Below are 18,289 nucleotides of genomic sequence, written 5' to 3'. Positions count from 1 at the left end.
GCTCCCTCCTGCCAAGAACCACCAAAGCGATCTTCCTCAAAGACACTTTCTTTCCAAAGAACCTGGTGCGGCTCCCTATTACCTCTCAGACAAAACTTCAACCTTGCAGGATGCCTGAGCGCTCTGCCAACTTGATTTCTTGATTATTTCTGTGATTCTTCTACTGGAACTAGGCTGTTTTTTTTTGTTTGTTTGTTTGTTTTTCCAATCCTATCCACTTATTCTTCAGTTGATTCACTGAGCAAATAGATGGGATGGCCAGTAAGTTCAGTCTACCTACACGATTCGGGATTCTGTGAACTAACATAGGAGCATCCGTTATGTGCAGACACTGTAGGGAGTGCAGGGACGTGGGACACATTATCCCCATTCTTAATATTTTTTTTGACAGTAAATGGTGACCCAAGAGGACATTGCTGTCCAGTGGAAGTTAAGATTTTTATTCCCTACGTCACATTCAATTTTCTGCATGCTCTGTGTCCTGTTTCTTATCTCTGGATTTTCCTTCTTTTTACTTTTTCCTTCAAATTTGTTCATAAATTTAACTGTTCCTGGCCTCATTTCCAGTGGTGTCTTGTTGCTGGGTAGAACAGACTCTTCCTCAGAAGTCATGGATCCAGTGAGTCCAGAGTTGTTCGGCTTTTTCTACCAGCTGTCTTGTAGTCATCAATTTCCTCCCCCCGCCCCCCAAGATTCAGAGAGAGAGAAGGTGAGGGAGAGAAAGACCTTTATCTGCCGGTTTACTCTTCAAATGCCCACAATAGCTAGGGCAGGGCCAAGCCAAAGCCCGGAGCCTGGAGCACCATCCAGGTCTCCCAGGTGGGTGCAGGGGCCCAAGCACTTCTGCCATCTTCTGCTGCTTTCCCAGGCACAATTGCAGGGAGCTGGATTGGAAGTGGAGCAGCCAGGACTCAAACTGGCGCCCATAGGGGAAGCCAGTGTCACAGGTGGCGCTGGCCTAATTTGAACCATAACACTGCTCCGGTCTTCAGCTGTTTCTCATGGCCTTTGTGCCATGCCGGCCAGCCAGAAAAGCAGCTCCCTGGAAACAAGCTGGCTCTTGCTTCTTGTTCCTTGCTTCCTGCGCTCTCCTCTTAACCCGGGGTGTACTGCTGAATGCTGTCGAACAGGGGTTTTTCGTTCCTTAGGAATTCAGATCAGAAACTGACAGCATTTTCCCCAGTGCCTCTGCAGCTCAGGAAAATGGATCTGATGACAGTAGCTGCTTTGAGGAGAAGAGGTGGGCAGATCCGAAACGGAAAGGGCACATACACAGCTCTGCTGCCTGTGCCGGGAGGACACACTAAGTAGATCAGGCTCACTCATTACCAATTAGCATCATTGTTAATCTTGGCTAAGAGCAGGGCAAAGCCACCAGGGATTGGGCCATTTATCAGCCCGTCCCACGACAGCTGTGGGAGGTTAGTACCCCTTGGGACCTTGGCCAGATGCAAGTCCTTTGGTGACGATGTGTCATACATTCTGGTCAGTGCTCTCCTCCAAGACACCACTTTCTGGGCCTGAAGTGTTCTGCTGTTTTTTTGGAGGAATGAAAATCCAATCTCACATAAGCCGGATTCAGAAAATAGGTCATCGATGTGAGTTGCGGTTATTTTCTTTCCAGCTTCCTCCTGTGCTTGCTTTAGATTGCTTTTCTGCAAAGGGCAGGTGCTCTGCCCTGCCTGCTGGGCAGGCAAAGGGGGTGACGGCCACTCACGCCTCCGGCTCCTGTCAGGCATCACTCGGATTCCTGGGATTTCCCAGTGAGCATCTGCCTTCTGTCTGAGTTGTTAAATTCCCATGAAAAGAACAGGAGAAATATCTTTCTTGGGTACTGATTCTCTCTCTCTCTCTCCCTCTCTCTCTCTCTCTCTCTCTCTCTCACACACACACACACACACACAAAACACTTCATAGCCACTTGATTTGCCACCTGCAGTTCATAATAGAACGGAGCCATGGGATTATAAACCACTTTATTTCTGCACAGAATTTCTCAGCTTGAGGCCAAATTCAAGGGCATTAGTCATCAGCAAATTGCAGTTGGTTTTTTTTTTTTTTAATGTGTTTCACTCAGGAAGATTTAAGGCAGCTAAAGCTGAGATTTCCCTATGCTTTGGTGAGGAAGTGAAAAATCTGATCATGTAGTTAATCATTTGTCATAGCTATGGGCATATATTGTTCCTTAGTGACTGCAACATATGACTGATTGGGCAATCTGGTAACATGACAGTTTGAATGGTATTCGATATATCCCATTATGTTACGGTTCTTTTCTCTCTCAATATTTGTATATGTTTAAGATTTGAAATTCATAGAAAGTGGTAGAAGGAAACTTGAGGATCCACCTGGGTCTCTGCCCTGGAGGTTCGGGGTCAGCAGTTCTGGGTTTGAATAAGCACAGTGAGGGTGCCTGGGGGCGAACTTTGGAAAACCTGTGATTAGCTCAACCTCCTCACTTTTCAGATGAGGAAACCCCGTCACAAAGAGACTTGGAAAACTGGCCAGGATCACAGAAATACAAGCCTGCCACTGAATCCCAGGTCTTCTGGCTTCCAGCTCAGCGCAGGTTCCACGCCGCTAGGGAAGAAATCCCTCATTTTTCTTGTTCTGGAATTACCCTGGCTGCGTGGCTATGAGCCCTTTCAGCAGCAGCTGGGCCTGGTTCTTTAATCGTCTTCCCCGCGGAGGAGGGAGCCCTTCTGTTAGGATCGTGGGATTTTCCTGGCTTCATTGGCTCCCTGCTTGGCTGGGGTCCGGCAGTACCCACCCCACCCACAAGCTCCACAGGAAGTCCCGCCCCTGGCTCCCGGCGGTTCCGGAGTCTGACTTCCCCACTCTGGCTGCAGTCTTCCTCCTCAGCCCTAGAAATCTGTGGGCCCTAACCTTAATTTTTTTTTAAAGATCTATCTATTTATTTATTTAAAAGGCAGAGCTAGAGAAAGAGAACTTCCTTCTACTGGCTCACTCCCCAAATGCCTGGAACAGCCAGGGCAGGGCCAGGAGCCTGGAACTCCATAGAGGTCTCCCACATGGAAGACTTGATGCTTCCTCCCAGGAGCATTAGCAGGGAGCTGGATCACAAGCAGAGTAGCCAGGACTAGCTGAGCATTCCCATATAGGATGCTGGTGCCGCCAGGGCAGCTTAGCCCCCTGCACCACCACGCTGTTCCCTCTCCCTCCGGATGGAAATCCTAGCTGGATCCGGATCCCTCCACCAGAAGTTTCCTTGGAGGTAGAACTACATGAGCAGACGCCTAAATGCGGAGAAGGAGGTTGCTATGGGGCCCTGGAGGGAATGGAGTCAGGATCTGCCCCAGGCCGAGGGCACTGTGAGGGTTGGAATCCGCTGGGTGAACTGGGAAGAGGGGCCACCATGGCGGCGTGAGGGGGAGGTCGGAGAGGAGCTGGTATGGCAGCCGGGGCTGCAGGGCCTCGTGGCTTACAGCAGGGGATGCTGGACCTCACTCTGCGCGTGCTATGCATTTAACAGAGCTTCCTGAAGGGGCCTTTTAGTGGGGCTGCGGCGAGTAGCCTGTGGGGCCGGGAACAAGGACAGACGCTGGAGCCGAACACAGAGGCTGCGTTTGGGCCAGGGGCAGACCCGATGGGCTACCAGGCGGCCGGCTGGGCTGCGGTGCAGAGGGGTGCCGAGGGCCAGCTCCAGCGCCTTCCTCTAATTTCCCCAAAAAGGCCCATTGGTGGCTTGTGGTAGCCCTGGGAGGAGGATAGTGATAAAAGGTGCTTGGGTCATGAATGAGTTTTTCGAGTGGAGTTGACAGAACTTAATGTCCACGCACCAGGGGAGTTCATTGATTAACTCCGTAGTTGTGAGGGAACCTGGAACTTGAGGGAATTGAGAAATCTTGTGTATTTGAAAGCTCTCCTTCCCATCCTATGTGGCGTTCCATGGTCAAGCCAGCTTGTTTTCTGTTTGGCTTTATGATAGAGCCCAAGATGGCATTACCTTGGAGTAGTTTCTCTACCGGGGGTGGGAAAGGGCCATTTTATATTTATGACGTCACGCTTTGGCTTTCAACAGTAGCCGGCTGCAGGTTGATGGCTTTTCAAGTCCATCCTTCAATTGCCTTGGCTGGGCCAGACCCAGTGATTTCCCCCACCTTCTAAGGCCCCGGGCTGGGTTGCCTACCCTTGCAGAAGCAGCTTCCAGAATGTATTCTTTCCAGGGGCGCTGTTCAAGTTATTCATGGCTTTTGGAAAGTTTGGTTATTTCTATTAATGAAATCTACATTTCAGTAGCAAAATGGAGCCTTCATCTACAGAAGCTATATTGAGAAAGAAGCCAAACTGACAAATGGCATTATCACCAGCCCATGAAGATGATAACTTTGATCTGAGTTTCTAATAAGTCTTTTTAAAAAATGCTCAGTGCCATGCCCACTTATCTTTCCCTGCCTGCTCTGTGAGCTTACGGGGCCCTGGGGCTCCGAGCTGCTCTCCTGGCTGAGTGACAGCGTGCTGAGCCCTGTGTTCCTGACAGGTGCAGTGCTGTGCACAAAGTTGAGCAAGCTGCCTAGGCAACGTGGAGGAATCCTTGCTTCTGGTTTGCAGGTGGCATGGTTTGAACCCTGACCATTCTCCCCACACCCTCACCTACAGGTAGAAAGCCTGCATGAGAGAGAGGGCAAGGTCAATGGTATAGACATTGTGATGTGGTGTTAGGCTGCTATGAAAGGCTTACTTGAGCATGAGCCTTGTTGATAGTGCAATAGTCAATCTCATATGTGAGATGGCTGGAAGTGATGTTGGGCTGGTAGTGAGTATAGAATGGCTGTGCAGGACAAAAGGATGATTCACTTTCCAGGAGGGATGGAGCATAATGGTGGGGGATTTTATTACACTACTCAGAATGGCATGCAATTTAAAACTTAGGAATTGCTTATTGTGGAATAAGTTTGTTACTAAATTTAATGCTTTTGGATTGCAGTTGACCACAGGTAACTGAAACCTTGGAAAACAAAACCACAGCTGTACTGGGCTAGAACCTTAGTAGAGGAAATAGAGTTGCAGAGAGGGAGTCACCGGCACCAGCCAAGACAGATAGCTTAAAAGCTTTGGTGTAGATCAGACACTTGGAAGGCAAGTGGAGGACTTACAGCAGGACTTTGGTTGAATGTCCATCTTTATGTGGAGAATGGAAGTTGGCACAGGAAGTGATGAGACATAGAAACCATAAAAGTAAGATGTAGAGGAAACAAAGAGGAGAGAGTGTTGTAGAAAGATGGCAGTGGTGATCAATGGCTAATACTGTAGACGACGAGGACAAGGATTGAGCAAGTGTGTCATGTTTCATGACTGATGGAAGCTCTTAAAAGAGGGGTTAACGTTGTGGTGCAGTAGGTTAAACTGCAATTTGGAATGCCAGCATCCTGTATCCAGAGTACTGTTTCAAGTCCCGGTTACTCCTATTCTGATCCAGCTTCCTGCTAATGGCCTGGGAAGGCAACAGAAGATGGCCCAAGTGCTTGGGCCACTGCCTCCCATGTTGAGAGACCAGGATAGAATTTCTGGCTCCTGACTTCAGAGTGGCCCAGCTTTGGCTTTTGCAGCCATTTGAAGAGTGAACCAGCAGATGGAAAATCAACCTCTGTCTCTCTGTCTCTCTCTCTACCTTTCAAGTAGATAATTTTTTAAAATAACAAAAAGAAAGGAATTAATGGGGTAATTGGGTTAAAAACTGGATCTTCTACCTTGCGGAATATGCCAACATAGCTATACATTGTGTGTGTGTGTGTGTGTGTGTGTGTGTGTCTGCAGAGATGTTTACAGTTAGGAGTTAGTATATTTGGATGGTAGAATATTCTAAGTGTTGTGATAATTTTCTTCTTTTATTTCCTTCTTCTCCTTTAGTGTTCTATAGAGACCTACTTTGTTTTTAAATTTAAAAAGTCTGTCAAGGGCAGGCATTTGGCTAAATAGTTAAGATGTTGATTAAGGCACCAGCTTCCCACAACAGTACCTGGGTTTGTTACCCAACTCTGGCTCCTGATCCTAGCCTTCTGCTAATGTATACTCTGATAGGCAGTAATGATGGCTCAAGTAGTTGGGTTCCTGCCATCCATGTGGGAGACCTGGATTGAGTTCCTGGTTCCCAGCTGCAGCTGTGGCCAGGGGCCATTCTAAACATTTGGGAATTGACCATCAGATGGGAGCACACTCCATCTCTCAAATTAAATTTTAAAAACGTCATTGGTTTTTAAAGCTCTGATTTTTATTCTTGTACTTATATAATTGATATTTGCCTATGGAGCAAAAAAAGTTACTCAGTCTTGGCCTTTGATCTCAAATAACTCATTGGTGGAAAAGGCCAATGAATGAATGAATGAATAAACGTCAAGCCATGTGGTAACTGCTAGTACGGAATACGTGATCAGTAGACCCGTAAGGAGAAGGTTTGCTCTAGTAGGTAAACCCCTACTGGAGGTGACTATTGGGCTGTACCTGAATAGGCTGATGTGGGTGTGTGCACATAGGTTTTTGGGGCAAAGCCACTTACTACTCTTCCGTCTTAACTATCATATTGTGTGCTCCTTTATATATTAGAGTTCTCTACTTTGTTCATACTTGTACAAGTTTTCTTATTTTATGTATCTGGGCATTTATTTGTATAAATTTTCACTGCTTTATGATTTCTTTCTAAAGCTATCATTCAGTTTGAATGTATCTTTCAATGATTTTTTTTTAAGATTTACTTATTTGAAGGGCAGAGTTACAGAGAGGCAGAGGGAGAGGAAGAGAGAGAGAGAGAGAGAGGTCTTCCATCCATTGGTTCATTCCCCAAATGGCAGCAACAGCTGGAGCTGTGCCGATCTGAATTCTGGAGCCAAGAGCTTCCGGGTCTCCCATTCGGGTGCAGGGGCCCAAGGACTTGGGCCATCTTCTGTTGCTTTCCCAGGTGCATTAGTAGGGAGCTGGATTGGAAGTGGAGCAGCTGAGTCTCCAACCAGCACCCATATGGGCCTGCAGTGCAGGCTTTACCCACTATGCCACAGCACCAGCTTCTCTTTATATGATTTTTTATTCACCTCTAACACAACATCTAGAAAAACTATTCTGAGTGGCACACTCAGAAATGGAAATCTTCATTATCAATTTTATTTCAAGTATAAAATGTTGCCGGACAGGTTTCTATTTAAATCATCCTCGCTAGGCTTGACTAACCACAGGAGTTCACAGGGCACATGCCACAGACGGCTTCACTTTCAACAAGGTAAGTCTGCACATATCTCCACTAGGGACTAAGGGAATTCAGCCAGGGTTCGGGCCAGGCCCACTTGGGATCGTTAAGGAGCTAAAACCAGCTGGTGAGAACTCAGCGGCTGAATAGAGGAGTTTCTTAAGAGAACACGGGAGGAAATTTCATGGCGTTCCACGAGAGACAACAAAGCTGAGTAGCTCTTGGAGGGCCTGCGTGTGGACTCTGTATTGAACCTGCTTTCCAGACCGCTCTGGCTTGCCTGGGGGATCCTTTGAGTTCCTTGCTTCTTTGTTGTCTGCTTCTTAGGGCTTCCCGGCTTCACCTGGGGTCTGATCTCTGATGACCGCTGCACGTGTCGGACATGAACAGTGTCCTCTTTAGAGATCTCTTATTTATTGTTCAAAATAGAATAGTGTGTGTACCAGCAAAAATAGGGCTAGTGTAGAAGGGCTCAAATATTTTTAAATTGTAATAATTTCCCCCTTTTGCAACCTCTGTGACTCCTGGGATCTCTCCCTAAAGTTGAAGTAGGCATCTGGAAAAAAGTAAAGATTCTCACATACCTAAAAGAAATATACACATATAAATATACACTTAAAATGGCTATCAATGTCAATAGCATTTTTACTGACACAAAAGTTATCATCCCTACTTTTTGTGGAAACCATAATTGTATACTTATTTTTTCCATATTAGTTGACATAAAGTTTACTTTAAAATTTATTTATTTAAAATGCAGTGTGGGGGAGAGAAGGAGAGGAAGAGAGATCAGCTTTTCCATCTGTTGGTTCACCATGGCCCCAAAGGCTGGGGCTAGGCCAGGCTGAAGCCAGGAGCCTGGAACTCCATCTTGGTCTCCCACATGGGTGACAGGGACCCAAGTAGTTGAACCATCGTCTGCTGCCTCCCAGGTGCACTAGCAGGGAGCTAGATCAGAAATGGAGAAGCTGAGGCTTGAACTGGAATATGGGAGACAAGTGTCACAGGTGTCAGCTTAAACATCTGCACCACAGTGCCTATCCCTACCTTCCTTTTAGAGGTTACATGGTATTTCACTTTATTTAATTATGACTTAGTGATAATTGTCCCATGATGGATCTTTTGGTTGTGTCTGTTTTTCTATTGAAACCCATGCTTCAGTTGAACATCCTTGTATGAGGGGATGACAAAAATTGTATGGAAAAATGGAATTAAAAGATGTTTATTTTGGTTCAGAAATGTTTAAAGTGCAAATATAGTTTTTTTGTGACATACATTTTCTGTGAACTCTTTGAAGAGTCCTTTTGTATCTATCTCCCAGGTGTAAAGAATTTTAGTTCTTATATTTTTCTATGACTAATTTCATGTTAATTTTATATGTGGCTTATTGTAATCCATAAGCTGTACTTTGGAAATTTATATTCATTAAATAAAAGTTAAATTAAAAAAATTTTATATGTGGCTTAAGGACAGGGATTCTTTTATTCTTTGCATTTTGCTGTAATACCATTTTAGCACTGTTGAAAAGTTTTCCTTTTTAGTACATTGAAATATAATAAATCTTGATCTTGTAATTCTGATGAATTCACTAGGTCTAGTAGTTTTTTTGTAAATTCCATCAGATTTTTATATAGATGATCATAGCATCTACCGATAAATTCCATATATGTCTTCCTCTTCAATGTGGGTGCTTTTTTATTTTTTAAGTATTTATTTAAAAGAGCAAGAGAGAGAGAGATCTTCCATCTGCTGTTTCACTTCCCAAATGCCCACAACAGCCAGGGCTGACCCAGGCCAAAGCCAGGAGCCAGGAACTCCATCCAGGTTTCCCATGTGGGTGGCAGGAAACCACGTGAGCTAGCATCTGTTGCCTCTCAAATGCATTAGCGGGGAGCTGGATTGGAAATGAAGGTGGGACTTGATCCCAGGCACTTCAATATGGGAGGTAGGTGTCCCAAGTGGTGGCTTCACCTGTGCCACAGTGCCTGCCCCAGATGATTTTAATTTATTTTTCTTGCATGATTGTACTGGCTTCACCACTATATTGAATAGAAGTAATGAGAGCAGATATCCTTGCCTTGTTCCTGATCTTAAAGTGAACAATTCAGTTAAGTGGGTTAAATGATGTTGGCTCTAATGTGATGTTAACTCTAGGTTTTTCCTACATAGCTGTATTAGTTTGAAGAAATTCCCTTCTATTTCTAGTCTATTGAGAGATTGTGTTTTTTTAATCCTCAAAAGAGATTTACTTTTTAAATTGCTTTTTCTGCATTTATTGAGATGATTAATGATTTTTCTTTTATTATCTGTTAATATAATGAATTTAAGTATGACTTTGATTATATCCATAGAGTAAATGCTTTTTAGTAGAATTATGGAGACCCAAGGGTGGGCATTTGATAGATAATTGATTAACCCTCAAAAAGATTGTGCTAATTCACACTCTCTCTCATGTTGTCGTTGAGTGCTTATTTTTCTAGATCCTTCCCAACATTGTTATGAAACTTTAACAATCTTGTCAGTCTGATAGGAGATAAATAATAGCTTGGGGTTTGGGTTTGTACTTCCAAATTTCTGAGTGAGATATAGTTCCTTTTCTGTGTATATAGCACATTTTAATTTCTTACTCCATTGAGTTTTATTATATATACTTCTGACAAAGTAAGAAAATTAATTAATGATGTAAATATTTTTTTCTAGTTAGTTTTTGGAAAAATGTTCTTAAAAATTTGTTATTTTTCTAGTTGTATGCAAGTATGTTACCCATGTTTTTTTTCTTTTGGCTTTTGGGTTTTAGATTGTGCTTGGAAAGATCCTTTACCTATGCTAAGATTATAATAAATTTACCTATCAAAATTAAAGAAACTTTTTTTTACTTGAGACACAGAGAGCTGCCATCTGCAGGTCCACTCACCAAATGTCTACATGGCTGAGACAGGGTTGAGGTTGAAACCAGGAGCTGGGAACTCAAACCAGGTTTCCCACATGGATTACAGGAGCTCAAATACTTAAGCTGTCACTGCCGCCCCCCAGGATCCGCATTAGGCACTCTTAACTGGGGTTAGGAGCTGGAGCCAGACATTGAAGTCGGTAACTCCAATATGAGATGTGGAAGTCCTAACTGGCATCTCATTTCTAAACCAAACACCCACCCCTTGAAATTTTTTTTGATACATTTTAATCCATTTTGGTGCAAGGAATGAGATAGTGATCTAGCTTAAGTGTTTTGCTAAACAGCCAGCAAATTAAGCCAGCACTATTTATTGAGTGATATTATTTAATTCATCTTTTGCCTATTGGTTTGAAATATAATCCTTATTATAAACCCTGTTTCTTTATGTATTTGAGCCTACTTTTGGATTCTGTATTCTATCCAGTGTAGCATAATGTTATTATTACTGTAACTATAATATGTCTTAATATCTGATGAGATTATGTTCCTTAATTCTTTTTTCGTAATTTTCATGTGATTTTCTAGATGAACTATCATACTTTATCAAACTCTTGAATAGATATTTTATTTGATATTATTTTCTTAATAAAATGTTTAACATTATAAGGTTTTTCTCTTGAGCCCAGCTTCAGAAGTTTTTTGAAGTACTATCTTTAACATTATTATTTTTTATATGCAAGTACTTTATAATTTCAGTTTTGACTTTTTCCTTTCAATCAAGAGCTGAGAAAATTTTCAGGTAGCTGTTTTTTTTTCTTTTTCTTTTTTTAAAGATTTATGTATTTATTTGAAAGACAGAGTTAGAGAGGCAGAGGCAGAGAAAGTAAGAGATCTGTCATCTGCTGGTTCACTCCCCAAATGGTCACAACAACTGGAGCTGGGCCAATCTGAAGCCAGGAATCCGGAACTTCTTCTGGGTCTCCCATTTTGGTATGGGGGTAGGGCTCAAGGACTTGGACAGTCTTCCACTGATCCCTCAGGCACACCAGTAGGGAGCTGGATCAAAAGTGATGCAGCCAAAACTCAAACCAGTGGCCATATGGGATGCCAGCACTGCAGGTGGTGGTTTTACCCATAATGCCACAGTGCTGTCCCCTCTTCTATTTTCCCCCCAAAGATTTAGTTTTATTTATTTGATAGGTAAAGTTATAGAAAAAGAAGGAGAGACAGAGAGATCTTCCATCCATTGGTTCAATACCCCAATTACCACAAAGCCAGGAGCTCGGAGATTCTGCTGGGTTTCCCACATGGGTGCAGGGGCCCAAGCACTTGGCTCATCTTCTGCTATTTTCCCAGGTGAATTAGCAGGGAGCTGGATCAGAAGTAGAGCAGCTGGATCTTGAACTGACACTCGAATGGGATGCTGGCATCCCAAGTAGTGGCTTAACTTGCTATGCTACAACGCTGGCTCCATTTCTTTTTATTAATATTTAGTTTTATTACAGTGTGCTCAGGGAAAATTGTTCTAAAATTCAATTTTCCTTGAACATATTGAGGTTTTACTTTGTAGCCTAATGTATTCTTTCTTGGGGCGGGGGGGCGGGGGAAGAGCCAGGAACTCAATCCATATCTCCCATGTGGGTGGCAGAGTCATATCACACTGCCTCACAGGGTCTGTGGTAGCAAACCTGGAGTCAAGAGCTGGGCTGGGACTTGAACTTAGGCACTCTGATATGAGATGTGGACTTTTTATTATTATTTGTTTATTTATATTTGACAGGTAGAGTTACAGGCAGTGAGAGAGACAGAGAGAAAGGTCTTCCTTCCATTTGTTCACTCCCCAAATGGCTGCCATGGCCAGCACTGTGCTGATCCGAAGCCAGGAGCCAGGCACTTCCTCCTGGTCTCCCTTGTGGGTGCAGGGCCCAAGCACCTGGGCCATCCTCCACTGCCCTCCTGGGCTACAGCAGAGAGCTAGACTAGAAGAGGAGCAACCAGGACTAGAACCTGGCACCCATATGGGATGCCGGCGCTGCAGGTGGAGGATTAACCAAATGAGCCATGGCGCTGGCCCCCGCGATGTGGACTTTTTAACCTGGTGTCTTTTTTTTTTTTTTTTTTTTTTTTTTGACAGGCAGAGTGGACAGTGAGAGAGAGAGACAGAGAGAGAAAGGTCTTCCTTTTGCCGTTGGTTCACCCTCCAATGGCCGCCGCTGCAGCCGGCGCACCGCGCTGATCCGATGGCAGGAGCCAGGATCCAGGTGCTTTTCCTGGTCTCCCATGGGGTGCAGGGCCCAAGCACCTGGGCCATCCTCCACTGCACTCCCTGGCCATAGCAGAGAGCTGGCCTGGAAGAGGGGCAACCGGGACAGAATCCGGCGCCCCAACCGGGACTAGAACCCGGTGTGCCGGCGCCGCAAGGTGGAGGATTAGCCTATTGAGCCATGGCGCCGGCTCTAACCTGGTGTCTTAACTGCTAGGCCAATGTCTGCCCCTATCTTTAAAAGTAAAATATTCTATCAAGGGCTGGTGTTGTGACACAGTAGGTAGCTGTCACTTGGATTGTCCACATGACATATCAGAGTACCTGGTTTGAGTCTTGGCTACTCTGCTTCCAATCTAGCTCCCTGCTAATGTGCCAGGGAGGTGGCAGAAGACGGCCCAAGCACTTAGGTTCCATAGGAGACCTGGGAGAGTTCCTGGCTTCTGGATGTTGGCTTCAGCCTGGTCTCTCGATGCAGCTGTGGGCTATTTGTGAGTGAACCAGCAGAGGAAGATTTCTCACTTTCAAATAAGTAAATCTTTAATAAAAAAAATCCCAAAATAACCTTAAAAGTTTAATGTTAAATTTACCCTGTTATACAGCCACTGGGTTAATTTATAATTTTTTAATAATTTTTTTTTATTTGACAGATAGAGTTAGACAGTGAGAGAGAGACAGAGAGAAAGGTCTTTCTTCTGTTGGTTCACCCCCCAAATGGCTGCTACAGCCGGCACTGTGCTGATCTGAAGCCAGGAGCCAGGTGCTTCCTCCTGGTCTCCCATGTGGGTGCAGGGCCCAAGCACTTGGGTCATCCTCCACTGCCCTCCTGGGTCACAACAGAGAGCTAGACTGGAAGAGGAGCAACCAGGACTAGAACCTGGCGCCCATATGGGATGCTGGTGCCACAGGCGGAGGATTAACCAAGTAAGCCACAACGCCGGCCTCAATTTATAATGTTATACATATTGTTTTTGTTACCTTGTTCTGTGATGGATGATGATGTCTGTTTTATTGATTTCTTTTAGAAGGTTGTATGTTTATGAATTTTGATACTTTTTTGGTGCTAAAAAATTGTAATACTTAAAAACTCATCAATTTAAAATGTATCTTCTAGCAATATGTAGAATAGTACTTTGTGCCTAGTAATGGCTTGATTACTGTTGAAGGTAATAACCCCCCATGTTCTTTAATAGTTTTTAATTGGCTCTTTTCTGATATTGATGACTATTTTTGTTATTTTGTTACCATTTACCTGATTTATCTTTGACTTTTTTTTTAACTTTTAAACTTTCCGAATCATAGAGACTAGAAAATTTGTTTTTGGTGTGAATCTGTAGAGTTTTTTTCTATATGCTGACTTTAAATACTTTCATGTTTATTGATATAATAGTTATTTTTATCTTAGTGCTTTTAATGAATATTTTCCACTTAGTGCTTTTTCGCTCTTGCTCCTGCTTCCCCTCCGCCCCTGTCTCTTACCCATGGATTGATTGTCTTTTCTTTGATTTGTGTATATATACCTCTTTGTGTTTTTTTTTTTTTTGATGTGTAATAATGTCAAAGATTTGTCATCTTAGGTGTATATTTGGCGCAGCAGTTAAGATGCTGCCTGGAATGCCTGCATCCCATATCTGGGTGCCTGGGTTCAAGTCCTGGCTCTAATTCCATTCCAGCGTTCTGCTGATGTGTCCTCTGGGAAGCAGCAGATCATGGCTCAAGTAGTCAGGTCCCTGCCACCCTTTAAAATAATAAAACTTAAGTGAAACCTCTTTGTAAATATTTATAATATATTTTTAGGCCTTCTAGAGAAAAAAAATTTTTTTTTTTAATTTACTTGAGAGGCAAAGTTACAGACAGAGGAAGAGAGAGAGAGAGGTCTTCCATTTGCTTGTTCACTACCCAAATGGCTGCAATGGCCAGAACCAGGCTGATCTGGAGCCAGGAGCTTCTTCGAGGTCTCCCACACAGGTGCAGGGGCCCAAGCAGCTGGGCCATCTTCTGTTGCTTTCCCAGGCCATCAGCAGGGCACTGAATCAGAAGTGGAGCAGCTGGGACTTGAACTGGCACCCGTATGGGATTCCGGCACTGCAGGCAGAGGTTTAACCTACTATACCACAGTGCTGGCCCTGAGAATTCTTTTTTTTATTAATTTTTCTTACTTATGTAGAGAGAAAGTGACAGAGACAGAGATAGATCTCCATCTGCTGTTTTCCTCCCCAAATGCCTGCAACAGCTAGTACTAGACCAGGCCAAAGTGAAGAGTCTAAAACCCAATTTGGATCTTTCACATGGGTGGCATGGATCCATGTAAATACATCACCTGCTGCCTCCCAGTGTGCACGTTAGCAGGAAGCTGGAATTGGAAGTGGAGCTGGAACTTGAACCTGGGCCCTCTGTGGGAAATGGGTATCTTAACTGCTGTACCAAACACTTGTCCCCTTTTAGAGACCCTTCACAACTTTAAATGGTGGTTTCATACTGGATCAATTTGTCAATTATCTGTTAACTGTTAGCTGAAATAGATAATTAATATACACATTTTTCCTATTTATTAATCTTGTCATTTTGCTTGGTTAACTTAAGCATTTCAGATAGGATCATTAGAGCTCAACTTCTTGCTCTGTCATCTTAAAAACTAAAGAAATGTGAAGAAATTCTGTTTTTTCCTCTCTCTCCTCAAGCTGTTGGTTTATTATTATTATTATTATTATTATTGTTGTTGAAACATATAATACTTCCCTCCTATAAATGCACTACACACTGGTAATTAGTGCTACTTCTAAACAGAAATAGCTTCAGTTCTTCCAGACTTGTTGCTAGAGCTCCACATTTATCTCTTGCTGGATTTTGGACCTAAGTGATTTTTTTTCCCCAGGAAAGACTCATGGAGTCATTGAGTGCTTGCATTTCTGAAAGTCTCTGTTGTTGTTTTATACTTGAACAACAATTTGGCTAAATATAAAAATATAACTTATACCCTCCCACACTGAATTTTTGACACGTGGCTTACATATATTTTTCTGCTATTGATCAATAGTGTGGAGAGAAATCTGAGCCTGTGTTCTGTTTTATTTGGCTGGTTTTTGTTTTGGTGTATGTATATGTTCCTGTGCCTTTTTTACCTGAAAACTACTTTGTCTGAATTGATGGCCAATCATTTCCCAGGGAATATCTGCTGTCTGAGACCCATTCGCATCCCCCTCACCTCAGATGTATGGTGTTGGACATTGAGGCAGCCGTGGTTGATGGCTGTCAGCTTTGCAGTTTTTTTCTGAAATGTTACTTCAGGTGTTCTGCTGGAGTCATTCCACCTGGTAGGAGGCAGCTTTGACTGCCTGGCATTGGAAATGTTCCTTGTTTTACAATAGAGCCCAATTTTTTTCTACTTATAAAAGCCTACTGTTGAATGATGTGTATGAAATGTGAAGTTCCTATTGAATGAGTGCATGAGCCAGGAAGCAGTTCCCTGCTAACTCACCTTCTCTATCGGCTTCTCTCTAAATGGGCAGCGTTGCTGACATTGCCCAGAATTTCATTCTCTCCAAAACCCCACCACACCGAGGGAAGGGAGAGCTGATCTGAGACCACCAACCTTGATTCCCGAATCTCCCATCTCTCGCTTTCCCTGAAGGCTGCTTTTCAAGGACTTCAGTTGAAGTTATGTCCCCTCTTCATTTGTTTACTGCTGGCGTATTTTGTTTTGTCTGCTGAATTGCAAGTTTTTGTCAGTGTTGTGCATTGGTTTGCTTTTAGAGAAAAGAGCTACCCGACTGCAGTCTGCTGTCTCATCTCCAAAGTCAGAAAGATTTTCTGACAAATCTGGAACCTCCAGAGCAGGATTTAGTCACTTCTTCTATTTCCCATAGAACCGAGTGTCGTTTGAATACAACTGCCATTTCAGACCCACTTACTGAATGTGTACATGATATTTTATGGTACTTTTGGCTAATTTGTTACCTGGCATTGAAAGAAGGGAAGTTGGGGTACAATCAGCCTGGAACAAGTTTAGTTTTGCAGTAACCCAAAGAGGGGATGTGGAAAGAATGCAGGAAGGAAGTAGCCGTGGGATGTAGACAGCCGTCTGCCCGAGCGAGCGTGTTACGTGCTTGCTGAGTCCTGGCGGGGTCCCTTTCCAGCCCGTGTAGGAGACCCGCTCTCCAGGGCCTTGGGAAGGCACCGGTGAATGAGCAGGCCGTCTTTCTCCTTTGAGTTAGTTGTTTTTCCTTCTCCACTAAACACCTCAGCGTTAAGGGTACCATGTGAAATTTGTTTCTTGAATTCCTTTTACTGCTAAAGCCAAGGCTCACCTTGCACCATTCATTTCCCTCCCTTGCCTTTCCCAGGCTGCTTAGGGGCAGCCCACCCAGCTGGGTAGTGCATGTTTCTGTCTCCAGTGGGACTCTGTCTCACCTTGGGCAGCTGCTTTTCAGCGATGAGATGAGAGCAAGGCTGGGTGGTGATGAGTCCTTTTGTTCTACGTATTGATATGCTTTCCTTTTCCTCCTGCAGATCGCAAACACAGGGATCAGGCGGGCAGAAGGTCACTTGCATTCTTCTGACTATTGATTTTCCTTATGCCATTCAGCGGTTCATTAGCTTTCCCTAACTACTGCTCTGCACTGGGCTACAGTTTGGGCTGGGACATCAGCCACAGTGGGGGTCGGCCTGTGCCTCAGTAGGTGAGAGGACGATAGGAAGGTGACTTTCTGATAAGACTGTGGGTGCTGAAGCATTCTGCCTTTTCACTCAGATTCTCCCCCGCAGAGGGAGAGAAGCAGGAGTACAGTCTGCAGGGGTTGCATTGGTCTTACATTAGTGGTGCACTGTTTTCTGGTGTGAAGTGTCCACTTTGAGGCTTCCAATGATCTCAGGGTAGCAGGGGCGAATACTTCCAGGAAGTAGCATCCACCATGAGTATGCACGTCAGAATATTCAAGGGGCAGTGGTGAGAATGTGTTTACTGGCTTGTTTAGTACAGGCTGTTGGCCTTGCATGAGATAATGCAAAGCAGAGATATAAGTACGGTGCAATAATGGGAGCAGGATTTACTTCTAGTGAGAGAGTGAAGACATATTCAGGTCCCCATGAGCAGAGATGCTATTCCTGAGAGGGCAAGAGAGACAGTCCCCCAGTTTAGCGGTTCCCTTTATTGGGTACGGGCTAATGCCCTAATTGAATATAGAAATGGAATGGAGTTTGGGTGGAGTTCAGTGTGTGTGATGTCCTCTGGGTAAGTTTTCATGGCATCTCCATTGGAACTCAGCTTGCACGCATTCATGGTGTCCTTTTCTTTATTGTGTAGAAGGCTCAGGTGCCTCGTGGGAAAGTCAGGGTGCTGGATTGATGTGTAAGGGGGTAGAGGTAGGATGCAGGGCTAGAGACAGAAACTGGAGAAGATGATCTTCCAGCTCTTTGATTTCCTGGCCGGCTGGCTGGCTCCCTTCCTATCCTGGCTCCATATCCAGACCTTCAAAAGAGTGCACAGAAAATATGTATTATGAGGAAACTATGCATGAATTTCAATTTTTTTGTAGCAAGATAAGCTTATATTTTAGGAAAAAATTATTTTATTTGAGGGATAGAGGCAGGGGATGGGAAGAACAGAGTTCCATCTGAAGGTTCACTCTCTCAATGCTCACAACAGCTGGGGCTGGGCCAGGCCAAGGCGCAGAGCCTGAAACTCCATATAGGTCTCCCATGTAGCTGGCCAGGACCCAACTACTTGAGCTGTCACCTGCTGCCTCCCAGGGTGTGCACTGGTGGAAACTGGATTGGACATGAAGCCAAGACATGAAGCCAGGGAGTCTGATATGGGATGTGTACTTCCCAAGCGGTGACTCAGCTGCTGTGCGAAACACCCACCCCCAAACTTCTGTGTCAATTCCATTTTTCTACAGACTTTTTTAAGTCCCTTCATATATTGACATAAATTAAG

The 18,289-nt window shown here is 44.1% G+C and overlaps 1 protein-coding gene across 10 annotated transcripts in view; it reads left to right on the top strand.

Moving 5' to 3' along the window:
- The first annotated feature begins 1,414 nt into the window (after nucleotides 1–1,414).
- The window catches only part of MYO3B (myosin IIIB), a 478,997-nt gene continuing 462,122 nt past the window's right edge, over nucleotides 1,415–18,289 (top strand). For 8 of the 10 annotated variants that reach the window (XR_011387262.1, XM_070070712.1, XM_070070711.1 and 5 more), the window contains exon 1: nucleotides 2,836–3,235. Coding sequence is in view for 9 of the 10 variants with exons in the window: in XM_070070712.1 (XP_069926813.1) it covers nucleotides 3,186–3,235 (50 nt within the window). In the remaining variant the exon portion in view is untranslated. The other 2 variants (XM_070070710.1, XM_070070709.1) reach the window with 2 other exon arrangements.

The sequence above is a fragment of the Oryctolagus cuniculus genome, chromosome 3 (genome assembly GCF_964237555.1).
Source record: "Oryctolagus cuniculus chromosome 3, mOryCun1.1, whole genome shotgun sequence".
Taxonomy (NCBI): domain Eukaryota; kingdom Metazoa; phylum Chordata; class Mammalia; order Lagomorpha; family Leporidae; genus Oryctolagus; species Oryctolagus cuniculus.
Note: the sequence above shows the minus strand (reverse complement) of the source record. Positions and strands in the feature narration are given on the sequence as shown.